Source organism: Suillus fuscotomentosus, assembly GCF_016647785.1.
Source record: "Suillus fuscotomentosus strain FC203 chromosome Unknown F5891scaffold_183, whole genome shotgun sequence".
Taxonomy (NCBI): Eukaryota; Fungi; Basidiomycota; class Agaricomycetes; order Boletales; family Suillaceae; genus Suillus; species Suillus fuscotomentosus.
In genome coordinates, this window is record NW_024539695.1 from 48,402 (window position 1) to 61,799 (window position 13,398).

General features: G+C 48.4%; 8 protein-coding genes across 8 annotated transcripts; 3 read left to right on the forward strand and 5 right to left on the reverse strand.

Annotated features, from left to right (window-relative positions):
- Positions 1–665: 665 nt before the first annotated feature.
- Positions 666–1,450, reverse strand: F5891DRAFT_1199322 (uncharacterized protein; the record flags this gene model as incomplete). Its single annotated transcript, XM_041368740.1, has 2 exons — positions 666–1,013; positions 1,070–1,450. The coding sequence occupies 2 exons, from the start codon at positions 1,448–1,450 to the stop codon at positions 666–668; spliced, it is 729 nt and encodes a 242-aa protein (XP_041217110.1).
- A 605-nt stretch (positions 1,451–2,055) lies between these two features.
- Positions 2,056–3,495, reverse strand: F5891DRAFT_1199323 (uncharacterized protein; the record flags this gene model as incomplete). Its single annotated transcript, XM_041368741.1, has 3 exons — positions 2,056–2,667; positions 2,717–2,977; positions 3,043–3,495. The coding sequence occupies 3 exons, from the start codon at positions 3,493–3,495 to the stop codon at positions 2,056–2,058; spliced, it is 1,326 nt and encodes a 441-aa protein (XP_041217111.1).
- Positions 3,496–4,341: 846 nt separating this feature from the next.
- Positions 4,342–5,003, reverse strand: F5891DRAFT_1218328 (uncharacterized protein; the record flags this gene model as incomplete). Its single annotated transcript, XM_041369356.1, has 5 exons — positions 4,342–4,464; positions 4,517–4,531; positions 4,588–4,637; positions 4,691–4,920; positions 4,978–5,003. Coding segments are annotated over 5 exons (444 nt in total), but the record flags the coding sequence as incomplete, so codon positions are not given.
- Positions 5,004–5,734: 731 nt separating this feature from the next.
- On the forward strand, positions 5,735–6,536 carry F5891DRAFT_184264 (uncharacterized protein). Its single transcript, XM_041370825.1, has 2 exons — positions 5,735–5,986; positions 6,049–6,536. Exons 1-2 carry the CDS (start codon positions 5,842–5,844, stop codon positions 6,393–6,395), a joined length of 492 nt encoding a protein of 163 aa, XP_041217113.1. The 5' UTR covers positions 5,735–5,841; the 3' UTR covers positions 6,396–6,536.
- Positions 6,537–7,089: 553 nt separating this feature from the next.
- On the forward strand, positions 7,090–7,506 carry F5891DRAFT_905656 (U3 small nucleolar ribonucleoprotein complex, subunit Mpp10; the record flags this gene model as incomplete). The annotated part of the gene is made up of 1 exon (XM_041373540.1): positions 7,090–7,506. A coding segment is annotated over one exon (417 nt), but the record flags the coding sequence as incomplete, so codon positions are not given.
- Positions 7,507–7,611: 105 nt separating this feature from the next.
- F5891DRAFT_1199326 (uncharacterized protein) lies at positions 7,612–9,086 on the reverse strand (the record flags this gene model as incomplete). The annotated part of the gene is made up of 4 exons (XM_041368742.1): positions 7,612–7,620; positions 7,662–7,919; positions 7,974–8,200; positions 8,252–9,086. 4 exons carry the CDS (start codon positions 9,084–9,086, stop codon positions 7,612–7,614), a joined length of 1,329 nt encoding a protein of 442 aa, XP_041217115.1.
- A 554-nt stretch (positions 9,087–9,640) lies between these two features.
- On the forward strand, positions 9,641–10,934 carry F5891DRAFT_1218332 (uncharacterized protein; the record flags this gene model as incomplete). Its single annotated transcript, XM_041369357.1, has 7 exons — positions 9,641–9,745; positions 9,830–9,865; positions 9,924–10,152; positions 10,215–10,225; positions 10,275–10,343; positions 10,396–10,425; positions 10,484–10,934. 7 exons carry the CDS (start codon positions 9,641–9,643, stop codon positions 10,904–10,906), a joined length of 903 nt encoding a protein of 300 aa, XP_041217116.1. The 3' UTR covers positions 10,907–10,934.
- A 272-nt stretch (positions 10,935–11,206) lies between these two features.
- On the reverse strand, positions 11,207–11,648 carry F5891DRAFT_1199328 (uncharacterized protein; the record flags this gene model as incomplete). Its single annotated transcript, XM_041368743.1, has 3 exons — positions 11,207–11,422; positions 11,469–11,540; positions 11,595–11,648. The coding sequence occupies 3 exons, from the start codon at positions 11,646–11,648 to the stop codon at positions 11,207–11,209; spliced, it is 342 nt and encodes a 113-aa protein (XP_041217117.1).
- Between the last annotated feature and the right edge of the window lie 1,750 nt (positions 11,649–13,398).

Here is a 13,398-nt window from a genome sequence, read left to right on the forward strand (position 1 = left end):
GTGGCCCCCCTATCATTTTTCCTTCGTCCTCGCCCTCGTATGCCTCCGGCTCGTACTTCTCTACCGACTATCCGTTGACCGGATCCTCGGGACCGTTCCCGTCCCTCGCCTCCCCCTCCTATCGCACCAACGTGCGCACGTGCCTTCGGGCTATGACTCGTTCTGACTCGTGCCACCAATGTGGCTTTCCTTATCGTGTCTTATCTTTCCTTTGACTCGTGCATGCTGCACGTTGTATCATTTACCATTGGCTCGTTCCAACGTTTCTCGGTCTCATTCCGCATTCGACCTTACATCACTAATCAGGCTCTGCCACCATCGTACCTATACCCTTTCCGTTTCCCCTTTGCCCTTACCTACAGTACGGTAGCCTTGCCCTTAACCCTTTCCACTTAGTATAAGTAGTCGGTCACTCTGTACTAGATTCCCTAACTTGAATCTACTCAATCTTCCCTCGAACATACTTCCCTCTGAAGCCCCCTCAGCTTCAGTCTCTAGTATCTTTTCTTAGGTGCTCATCGCGCCTAAGTCTACCTCGATCGACCACCTCATCGTTCGGACAAGACTGTCCTTACTTTGAGAACGTCAGTGACTTTGAAGACATCCGTCTTAGAAGTCACGTGACACGCGCGTCTCTGATATCTGCCGACTCGACGTCGCCAGTCTCAGTCGCTACACCGGACCCTTCCGGTTACGTCACGAACGTTAGCGGACGACGCCCCTCTTAGGGCTCCGCATAACAGATCTATTTGAGTGCGTAACAGATTCTTACTACGTTTCACCAAAAGCCTCTCGAAGAAGGAAGCTTCCGCCATGCTTTCAGCATACTTCTTAGCATCAATCAACAGAAGCGCCTGGAGAAGAATCGCGTGTCGTTCAGTTGTCTCGAGCTCCCAAGCCGTCGTGAGAGCGCGCAAGCGCCTAGATTCGCGATCAGATCGCTTTGCTAGGACGGCTGCACGGACGGCGCTGTCAGGCAAAGCATCAATACCACGATTGAAGACTTCGAAGCCCTATTATAATGCCTGTCATTATGGAGTGATCTATGATCAACGTTGAGCTAAAATACCTTCTGGACATCTATCATACTCATATCAGTCTCGCCAGAGTGCTTTCCCAGAGATCTTTCGACAAATCGGAGTTCTAATGCACTGGGAGCAGCATCATGGCACGACATTCCCTGAGCGGGCCGGAATCTTTGGGCCGAGCGTAGTGCATAAGAAGGCATGTGGCGGGTTACGAAGGGAAGGGATTGAGGCGCATACAATGGGTCATTGGAGTTATCATGTCGCTGCCTGATGGAGTCCAGGAGTACATCATGGGGTCGACTCGGAGTTTGAGTCTTGTCTGAGGGCTCGGAGTTGTCCTGCAACATGGATTTAGCGAGGATACGGTCAGCAGCTCGTGTTACACGGTGCGGATCAGGACTGGATCCTCTAAAAGTGTTCATTGAGGGCGCTTTAAGCAGTTCGGGAATGCTGGTATGTGGCGTGCTGAGCCAACTTGTTCATCGTCATATTTCACATCATTCCGCCTGATTATATAAGTTGGCGGGGTTTGAAAGTGATGCTACTCCTGTAGTATTTGGTATTCCTACAGGCACAGTGGGAACGTCAGTACTGAAACATATTAGTGAACAGTCTGAGTAAGGTATCACTGTCCCGAGTCTTTGTCTTGATGGCATCGCATTGCTAATTATATATAACTAATGGTCCACGGCATGCCCACTTCAAGATGTCCGAGTCATAGTGAGAGATATGCCCAACCGACCTTCCCTAGATTGTTTCACTGCTTCAGCTGTCAGCGTCATTAAAATTCTGGTGATTGCTGGACTGGGAAGGGTTTGGCGATAACTCAGACCGGCAGCCAGAGTCCGAGTGGGAATATGACTTGTCATAATGAAATTCAATATCAACAAGTGAACAAACAAACTCAAACAAACTATCTGATAGAAGCACCATGTCCTTTCGAAAAATTCATTCATTCAAGCATCCCTGCCCCCGGCCCGGGTGCTGCCAGTATGAGAAAATAGTATAGGCAACGCCGCACCGTCCGTTACCCTGGAGTATGAATGTTTTCTTCATCTTCGTCGGCAGCCTGCACTCGTACCTTCCCTTTCCCTTTCCCCTTCGCCTTCCTTCTCATCTTCGCGCGTCCCTCCTTCATAAAAGCCTTGCAAACACTGGTGTGAAATATGTAAGCAGCACCCTCAGACATCCCGATCTTCTCCTCGTAGAATTGAATACTAAAATGTGCTGCTGCCACCAGATAAAGTATGCCATGATCCTTCAGCTTATCCATATACTGCGGGAACTCCATAGCAGGGTAGCGAGCGTGGATGATTGCAAGGACGTCGTGAATACCTTGCGGTGGTTGCCAGTCATCATCCGATTCTTCGTCACTCTCCATGTAGAGTGCATACGTCCGTTTGAGTGGTTTAGGGTCTTGGTTTTGTTGCCCGAAAGGTGCGCCGTTACTAGAAGCCAACATGTCGCTGATAGCAGGTGAGATATGAACGTGATTATGGATGACGGGTGGCATAATCTCGGTAGGCACGCGCTGAAGTGACGACGTAGTTCGTTCCTTCCGTGTCTTCCGAAACTCGTCAAAATGAGGTGTGCTAGGTAGTGTAACATATATGGCATTGTCTGGATCACAAGTTTCATGCTAAAATTCGTAAGACTATGTAATATGACGCTTGCAAGCAAATACGTACCAGATATTTCGCCCATTCCTGCAGGTCTCGGGTGCACAATGGATAGTGTGGACTCGTGTCTGGCTGTGACGTATCTACCCAGCAGAATGCGGCGTCCTCTCCTAGTTGATGTTCGGAGCAACGTAATTTGCTCCGGACAATCTGTAACTCTTGCATATAGTGCAGAAGTAATGGTTCAGATTCTATCTTCTGATCCCCTGCAGGACGCCGTGGCATAATACTTTCCTGCTGTTCTGCTGACTTTCCCTTAACCACAGGCTTCTGCAAGTGTCAAATGTCACCGAGATGTAGTGTGGGCAGCCCGCAGTGATAACTAAACCACTTACGGTATTGACGATTTCAATAGCAACATTCTTCTTTTTCCGCCCGGACATCTGCTCCCGTGCAGCTCTGAAAGTGCTACTGATATCTTGCGAGTTCAAAAGCCGGTGGGGTGGGTCCATGCGGCGGGCTGTAGACAAGCGCCAGCCCAAGTTTTCGTACGTCTTTGGGACGTCCATGGTGGCCCTCATGGAGTCCAACATGTCCAGGGGACTCAGATCTGATTCGGAGTATGAACGGCCCACATATGTGGTACATTTATTGGTCTCCATGCTATTCAAAGGAATCCGAAATTCGACTACGATAGTGTAATCAGGATGAGCATCCGCGTTGTTCAGCGAGTGCGATAGAAAGTCACCTTTCTTTTGCTCGGGCTCGAGCCCCGGCTTGGTAGGATTCACTTGGGAGCAGTTCAAATTAAAAGCCTGCGTGGGCACGGGGGGCAGAGTTATTGACATCATGCACTGAAATGATGGAATGGAGACGCTCGCCTCCGAGCCTTTATATTCTAGTCAAACGGTGTGGCCATAATTTACCCTCATGCTTAATAGGTTAACTCACCAAAGAGGAGACGGGTAAGTTCCAAAAAAGACTTGACGAACAACTTTGTTTACGCGACCCTGACACTAACGCTGTCAGGACTTTGACTGAGTGATTCGGACCTAGTAATAGGCGCCGTCACTCTTCCGAATATCCTAAAGCAGGTGTATATAACACACAGACTAGGGTGAGCGTCGATACCGAGCCGGTACTGATGAATGTGAACGTAATTCCAGCGTACTATGATGACTGACTCCGCTTGTGCCATGCATGAAGACTCGGATGTGGCCAGATGACGGCTGCCGCTGGCCATGCAAAGGCTCGGAAGACCAGGAGTCATGATGGTCACCTGTGCATGCAAAAGAAAGCTAGATCCGGAGAATCTTTGAACGTCTCAGGCTCGCGGTTTGAGTGCGACCTGATATTTCACCTTGCTTGCGCCATCTGACAAAATCTGACACCAATAATATACAATAATAAATATCAATAAACATTCAATGTGGCTGTATGTCATGACTCAGTACGTGGGTTTTGGTAATTTGAAATAATCAAAGGTTTGCAGTCAAGACATCGCAGCCTCATTGGTGGCGACCTCGTATGTCCATACCCCATAAACTTACCCTTACCGATGATCATGTCCATTTGGGCATCATTTGACTATGTGGGTGCAAGTAAACTTATGCGCTACTGCAGGCTATAATCATAATTTGGTCTTGATAACGAATAATTGACAAGCAATGTCACGGTATACTCAAGATTCAAGCATATCTGCCTTTAATTTCCTGAACAAATCCCTCCATAGTATTGAACTTTACTCCTAAATTGATTAATCGTGGATCAGGGATAGCGGTATCCGGGTATAGTCCAAACTCGGACTGGAAAGCATACTAACAAAATATCATCAGCGTCAAGATGTCAATCATACCGAACAATACCGACCATGTCGTCCATTTCCTGCGCAACATGTGAGCACATGGGCTACATTAGAGAGAGAGAAAATATTTGCAGACCTGCATTCCCGTGGTCTGCGAGGACACAAAAGACACCGGTTTCCCCAGCGCTGATGGTAGCAGTAAGATTAGATCAACAGAGTCCTGCGTTTTGACCACATACCCTGCTGGAGGATCGATGCAAATTGAGTGTACTTCAACTTTGCACTGACGGCATAGAACGTGCGGGAGAGAACCTCTGATTCAGGATCTTTGTAGTGCTTGAGAAGCGCTAACGCGCACTGGCCAAGGTCCCGCTCGACCCACGTAAAATACTGAGGAGATTGAGCGTCATATCTGGCTACGGTTGCTTCCAGGCGATCGGAATCTAGCACGGGCGCAAGAATATTGTACCTGCCACAAAGTTTACATCAGCTATGCGTAGGAAAGCTTTAATCCAGGACGTCTTACTTCCAGAAATTCTCCGAAAACCAGCCTTAAATGATGAGTGTCAACTACTCGAAAGACGCCCAAAATGACATAATGAGATCGTCTCCGCTGTTCAAGAATCTATAGATGGGAAATATGGAAGATGGCATACACGTCAGACCAGCTTCGTTGTTTGGTCGAGAGCACGATCCTAGAGGTCCAAGGAAAATGCTGGGACCATCCACTGCTTTGGTAGATCCAGGCTGCGTCAAGGCAGAGGAAGGTGTCGCTGTAAGCAACGCGACTTGGCTATGTAACATGACAGTCGGGGCAAGGTACAAAAACAACGAGAGTAGGAGCGCCGTGAGCATGAGCACAGGGGTGAAGTACAGGATGGTGCCTTTTGAAATGTCGGCTAGCATGGTTGAAGTAGTTGTGTAAAAGTATTGAGTTGAAAAAATGAATGTAGCGAGAGCCTGCTCGAATGTCGCGGGACCGTGCGCGATAGAAACTAGGTGGACCGGTGAGAGAAGGGGACTGGAACGTACTTTTCCATAGTTTGGAGATCGATCTTATGTACCGCAGCAGGTATCATATGTCGATTCGGTAGCCTGTAGGACAAAGTGCAAAAACAAAGAAATCGCGCTCAGTGCAACGCAATTATAAATTGTTGCCTAGGCATTTGCCTTTTGTTATGTGACTCGGATATAGAGCGAGGAATGGAAGCATCGTCGAAAGGTCGAGACCGAAATATCGTTCGCATGAAATCATCCGGTCAATGGTACCGACCGGTCATATTCGTGCGTCTATCGAACAAATAATCACAAATAGACGGCGTCTGTCAGAAACTCAGAAATTTCACCGATCGCACAAGTTCAGTGCAGACCTGGTCTGCTGGTGCATGCAATGGAAATCGAATCACAGGTCATTCTGCCGAGAGAGCTTGATGATCTCTCGTCTTTCATTCAAGAAAAGCCCGAATCATTGGCAACTGCCACTGCTGAGCTACGAGCCATAGCTCTCCGTGCAACCAAATTCATATTCGATCTTGGTGAGCAGATCAAACCCAATTCAATATCCGCACATGATGCAGCCGGGCTGAGTAGTTCATAGCTTTGCGGTCGGAACCTGCCTCTCTGCCTCATATTGAGAACCTTCTGTCTTCACTCAAACAATCTCAAGCACCACAGACGAGATCACAGACTCGCGCTAATGCCAAACGGAAGAGGAGTCCAAGTCCTGTACTGGAATCCCCGAAGAAGGTCACTATAAAAAATACACCACTACCCTCACTTTTTATCGAGGATATGAATGAAGGTCAAATTTGGCAGCAGCTGGACCTTAGGGCTGCACCTCTTTGCAGTAATCTTCTGCTGCTAGAGGGCGAGACTGAAGATGACATGGAATTACCAGACGGGATGTACGACGATCAGGAGGACGAGGAAGGTGACGAGGTATGAGAAGAAAGCGAAGATTCTGAAGAGATAGAGCACACGGACGATTCTGAAGAAGACACTGGTGGGTCAGAAGAAATGACTGACCTTCGCGAGGAGCTGTCCGAAGACGAGGAGGACGATTCAGATCATCATCCATCTCTTCTTGACGTCGTCAAAGTAAAATCCTCTGTAAAACGTGCAGTCGCAAAGAGACCCAAATCAGACCTTGACGACGATTTCTTCAGTATGGACGCATTCAATCGTGAAACGGAAGAGGCCGAAGCAACTGCTGTTTCCCGTGGTCAACTACGACGGAAATCGGATGACGATGACGACGAAGGTGACAGTATTGATCCCTTCAGGCCAATAGATGACGTCTATGACTCTAATGACAATGGTTCGGAAGACGGCGCAGGTATGCAGTCTTGTACTCTTTTTGTCACGCGTAACTCACATAACACGCAGAACCGCTCTACAAAGATTTCTTCGATGCTCCCAGGGGCTCCGGTTCGAAAGCTATTACGAATACTTCTTCCTCGAAGTCGAAAGTGCGATTTAGTGAGCAGGCCAGATTCCAGTAAGGCCAGTCATATTCTTGTTGGTATCACTTATTCACAACCTGGCTGCAGATATGACTACTTATGAAAAACGTATGGCAGCACTGCAATTACAGATCAAGGAGCTCGAGGCGGAGAATGTTGCTAAGAAGGACTGGGTATTGATGGGGGAGGCCACGTCGAGATCTCGACCTCAAGATTCTTTGCTGCAAGAAGATTTAGAGTTTGAACGAACGATGAAAGCGGTGCCTGTCATCACTGAAACTGTGGTTCAAGGTCTGGAAGAGCGAATAAAAGCTTGCATAAAGGATGGCCGATTCGACGATGTCGTGCGGATTCGCGCTATCGACGATAAACCTTTCCTTCCGTCACGATTTTTTGAGCTCCAGGACACCAAATCTTCCCAGTCACTTGCTCAAATCTACGAGGATGAGTACGTCGTCGCACAGAACGGCGGTACGGGAGGTGACGACAGAGACGGTCGGCTCAAGAAGGAGCACGACGAAATTACAAAACTCTGGGATAGTATATGCAGCAAGCTAGATGCACTTTGCAACGCGCATTACACTCCAAAAGCGGTGATACTGACGCGTGTCTACGCAATATATTTCGACTAGTTTAAAGGGCAAGTAGCAATCTGATCGACTAGATTTTGCAATCCATCCTTTTGCTCTGGAGTCATATTATTGAACCTGTCAATGAGTGTCGTGTGGTAATCCTGATTGTTCTTAACCCACAATTCGGTGTCGATCACTGCACCTGTTTTCCGCTCTTCTAAGGCCCAGCGAAAGAGAATAGCTGTCATCGTGAATAATGGTCGCAACTTCTCGACACTGAGCGCGGATACATCCGGCGGGCCAGCCTGAGGCGATGGAGCCGGGTGGCCGCTAATGTAGCGATGATACTGGTACCTGCTGTCATACAGCAGATACCCGATGTAAGCCATGACGGCTGGGTTGCCAAAGGGAATGACAATTGTGCGCCCATTGATCTGACAGCGTTGAAATGAGATCATCGATCTCGAGAGATTGAACACATGACTTACCGTGAGCGTGACGTCGAGAAATCTCGAATCATCTGCTGTTAAGTGCAATACTCGATCCCCGCGGTTGATAAGATGCGTGACGGCCACCTGATAGGTTTGTAGGTCGAATCTAAAAAATACAAATAATCTTGCGACGTCCTTCATGTCACTTCGGATGGAATCAACTATGTTTGCGAGGCCCTTTTCCTGGGAACGACGAAAGTCTTGGGCCCAGTCGCGAAGTTCCGCTTTTCAATCGATCAGTGGTATCGTCGAATCGGAAGTTTAGGAGAGCATACCTGACTGATTGTTGATTGCAGTTTCCCAAGACCTTTTCACCATAGAAGCGATTTCCGCCGTTGTAGGTAACAGCGATTCGTTGAAAACGGTAAATCTCATCTGCTCTCGAAGAGCTGATGTAAAATCGCCAGTGTTTGAAGGTATAAACGTATAATCCTGAACAGGTTTCTCGTCTTCGTCTGAGTCAACAATAGTTTTGGCCTTCATGAGGCGCCGGCGGGATGTACGCGATTTAACTTTAGTGACACGTTCCCGCTTGGGAGCCATGGGAGTTTTATTTGGAATCATGGGCTGGGTGAGCTCGGGCACCGTCAGAGCGGGCCGCGGCGATGGCTCATTCAAGTTTGGCATGGGGTTATCATTGAAGCTGGGGGCGAAGTGTTGATCTTGCGATGGCCACTCTTTGGGCCATACAGCGCTAAAGGAAGTTGGAATGACTTGGAGACTCGGGGATTGAGGAGGCAGGAGCTGATGATGATTAGCCGATGACGGCTGACCCGTTGGCATGACAGGCGGCGGCGGGAACAACGAGTGATGTTGATATCCTCTGTGATGATGGTCATGGTAAGGATGATCATGTCCGAGTCCCATCATCATGGTTTGGGGGGGCCACTGCCCACTGGAACCAATCATCCATGGGAGCTGATGATGAGGATTGTGACCAACGGCCCCAGGATGAGTACTACGGCTTGATCCAAAGTTGAAGAACCGATCAACCTCGAGGGCGTCCGACGACACACCCACTGGCGATTCACTGAGGTGTTCAAAATCGGTTAGCAAGTCACTACCACGACGGTCACTGCGGTTGTGCTCGGTGGCAGAGGCCGCGTTCATCGGAGTCATCACGGCAGCGACTCAGCGGATGGTGGAGATAGCTAGCAGGACTCGAATTTGGAATTTACTCATCTTAAACTTTGCCAACCCAGACTCAAGGCAGGCTCGTGCAGCAACACGTGAACTTCGTAGTATCAATTGAGTGAATTGATTATGTTCTGTAGCCCCGATAGGAACTGTGCCAAATCCAATTATGCAATGAACAAACAAAGAGACAAACTCACTCTTCGGACAAGCTACAACCCTCATCGAGGTTCCCATGATGGGATTCGGCCAAAGATACATCCACAAGCTCCTCAGACACTACGCGAGCATTTACGAGTCCGTATCCCATGGTACGCTGCCACTCTGAGAACTTGAGGCAACATTAACCGTCGTACTAATGTCAGACAGCTTGCACGTACTATCTATGTGGTGCGTGCAAGTACGGCGATAGATGTTGCAACGAGCATCCAGCGGATAGAGCACAACAGAGTGGTGTTGGTAGTACGTTGTCCGGGGAAGATACCTTTGGACTGGCTCCTTCCAAGGAATGCCCGATATTGAGTTTCGTGATGTACTTGACTGTTGTATCTGACGAGTCAACGACCTTGGTTTGCCCATCCAGATTTCTGATCCACTACCTCCCCTGGGGTTTCGAGCAGTATGTTGATCTTTCTGTAAGTAATTATTTCCGTTCACCTCGTGCCTGAACTAACTTTTTCTCCTCACTCACCACTGATACCAATCGATCGCTTTCACAGTGGACGTGGCCGCACCCCGACTATATTGTCCCCTGGGTTTTTCCAGTCAGCCAACTTGACATAATCCGAAAACCAGTATTTCTTGCGCCCACAGTCGTCGAATGGCCTCGGCGGCTACGCGTTTTATTACTCAATATACCGCTCCCTCATTCGTTTCCTCGGAGCGGACGACAAATTGGTCGTCACGTCCGATCTCAACACCAACTTGATCACCGCTTGGAATCAGATGCTCGTGACCAACGACTTCTTGAATCCAGACACCGGCCTCGCCGATCCGAAGCCTATATTCGGAACAAGCAATTTTGATGTTTTCCGTTGGCCCAGTTTGGCGAATGGCACGTTGAGATCCGCATGGCATCTTATATCACGTACCTGCTTATGCCAGGGGTTCCATTGGTAGGAGCTATACTCGAATGCCTGCCCCTGCAGTACTTACCTTTTACAGATATACTATGGCGAGGAGCAGAATTTCTACTTGTACGACTCCACAGTCTCAAACTATCTATCTCTTCGGGTAGGTCACTAACTCCTTGAAGTGATTACTTTTTTCACACTGCTACTTTCAGCCGTCAAGCTATGATGAGCAACAAGGCTTGGTAGCGCCACGGGTGCTACAAAGTTAGATCCGTCCAATACCCTAACATGCCGCTTCAGTCCACCTTAATGGGATGTGATGACGATTGGAACTCGCTCGATCATTTTGATCCGACGACGGACATGCGTCGCCTACTAAAACATTTCTTGTACCCCGGAACCACTTACAACGCCATCCAAGATGGCTTCGAACTCGTACAGCTTGGGAACTGGACCTACTTCGTCGAGTTCCCAGGTTCAAACAGCACCGCAACCGAATTGGGGCTCTGGTCCCGTATCACGCGCAGGTATGTGGGTGGAACGACAGTGAGGAACTTGCGTTCTCCATACGAGAACTATACGCTCGTGGATTCGGGATTGTCATATCATAATAACGGAGAGGGACCATGGTATGTGGTCCATCTGCTGCTGCGCAAGGGCGAAGCGAACAATGTCATGGTGTTCCCCGAGTCTGATTATGTACGCAGATTTCAACTACACTGACGGCCGGTACACGTTCACGCACCGTGCCTATGGAGCGGATATGTCTAGGTACTTAGGCGACTTCACACTGAGTTGGTCGAACTGAACGAGTTGGGAGAATGTCACAACCAACGTCCGCTGGAACAATTTTGTACAATTTGCATGGAAAATCTAGAGTAAGTACATCTCGTATCACCAATCTCTGCAGCCGCTGAATCACACTTTCGGTATGCTAGACTCTTCGATGCTCTTTTCGCCCGGTCTGAAAACTCGTAAGTCTTCAGATTTTTTTTAGTTTGAAAACGCCTTACCTATATGTACTTAACGCGCGCGAACCCTGAGGCCTAGGATATATTCCAGCTCGGACATCTCCAGTTCGAACATCCGGCGCTCCCTTGCAACCCATAGGATCACCATCGCCCGTACGTCATCTGGCCAGACCGGGGGTAACGGATAGGGAGGGATCGGCAATTCCGGGCGATACACCTGCTGGTGCACGCGGCCTCGCGCGGCAGCCCAAACGACATACATCAATTCCTGAACGATGTCAGCGTGTCAGCTTTAAAATAAGTATATCACTTACCAACTGCCTGTCCGTCAACATAAATCTAACCTCCCGAGGCCTCGGTACGTGTTGGAGAAGGTGTCGAGGAATCTGTTGGTTATCGATTATCGGTGAGTAGCCGATGTCAGAACATCAACGACGCACCTCATGATTTTGGTTTCCGACTCCATTAGCGTTGTTGCCGTTGTCGTTGTTCATACTAGTACTAGAGTTTGTAGATAGGAAATCGCACCGAAAGCCAATGAATACATACCTGCGTTATGGAATGATCGTGTCCAGGAGAAACATCCCGATTTGGATAGGGATATATTTAAAATGTCTCCGGCATTTTCCGGATGAACAATCGATTTGGGTCTGTTGTAGCGATTCACATTTATGAGGCCAAGTTCTCGTCGTGCACTCCACGAATCGTTCGCAGTTAGCACCGGCCAAACCCTTGCTTGGTGAATTCCTGATGTCACATTTACTGTCGCATAGTCACCAGCGCTTGGAACATGATACTATGTCAGCTCGCATCAAGAAGGTCAGTTCTTTGCACTCACTCCGAGAATACATAGTAACCAAGACAGAGCACTACGAATATCAGAAGAAGGCTGCAGCGTGTGTAGGTGAGTATTATCATACTCGTTCTGTGACTTTTACTCACTGGCGTCTTCTTTCGATGGTGCAAGCCAGCCGCGATGGCACCGAATTGCCTTTCACTTCCCCACATTGCAACTCCTTAATCGTCCGTCTCGGGGATACTTGTCGAAAGGCTGCAGCGTGTGCAGGTGAGTATGACCATAGTACTCGTTCTGTGACTTCTACTAACTAGCGTCTTTTTTCGATGGTGCAAGCCAGCCGCGATGGCACCGAATTGCCTTTCACTTCCCCACATTGCAACTCCTTAATCGTCCGTCTCGGGGATACTTGTCGAAAGGCTGCAGCGTGTGCAGGTGAGTATGACCATAGTACTCGTTCTGTGACTTCTACTAACTAGCGTCTTTTATCGATGGTGCAAGCCAGCCGCGATGGCACCGAATTGCCTTTCACTTCCCCACATTGCAACTCCCTAATCGTCCGTCTCGGGGATGCTTGTCTTCAGTGAAAGGATGCGGATGTGACGTGTCCTGGGCGCCTGTGACTCGGACTACAGATACCGCTTACGAGTAATATCTAGAAATCTCCTCACGTCAAAGGTTCTTGAATTTTGAGGGTAGTTCGGAACAATAGGCTTGCAGTCGTCGTGGTGAGTGGCGAACTCTGAATCAGTCGTCACACTGCCGAGTAGTGCAGTACTAGTTGTGGACTAGTGTCCGGGAAACACATGCGACTTGGCGTGCAGGCCAGTTACTTGTAGAATCTATATATACCTCCACTTAGTGCAGACAGGTCCGGTTGGTTATAACTTAGCACCTGTAGTACCACCTGCCGCAGCATGTCACAATTTCGTGACGAAGTCCAATGCATGCTGACAGTGCCAAAGGGACATTCTAGGACAAAGTCTTGGATGGGGTCTTAATTCAAAGCATAAATAAGAAGAGACAGGAACGCGTCAACAAGGTTGAGATACATGTGCTGCCATCCCTTTCATGCAGTGACGGCGGCACATCACAATTTTGATACTAAGTCTAATACTAATATACATTTGCTGACCGGTGCTAAACGTACTTCCCACAAGAAGGTCATGGATGACCTTGGATGACATCTTAATTTATAAGAAAAAAGTAAATGGTAAACGACGTTGAGAAAAGTGTGCTACTACACCTCATGTGTTGCGATAGCGCCGTGTCACAACTTTGCGATGGACTTGAATAGCATTATACATTGGATGAGCAGTGCCAAAGCTACTTACCACGATAATGTCTTGAATAGAAACGTAATTCAACAAATAAATAAGGCAAAACGACAATGCTTGAAATAATTGGCACAAGCAAACTATCACCCCCCATCTATTGCAATGGCGCAA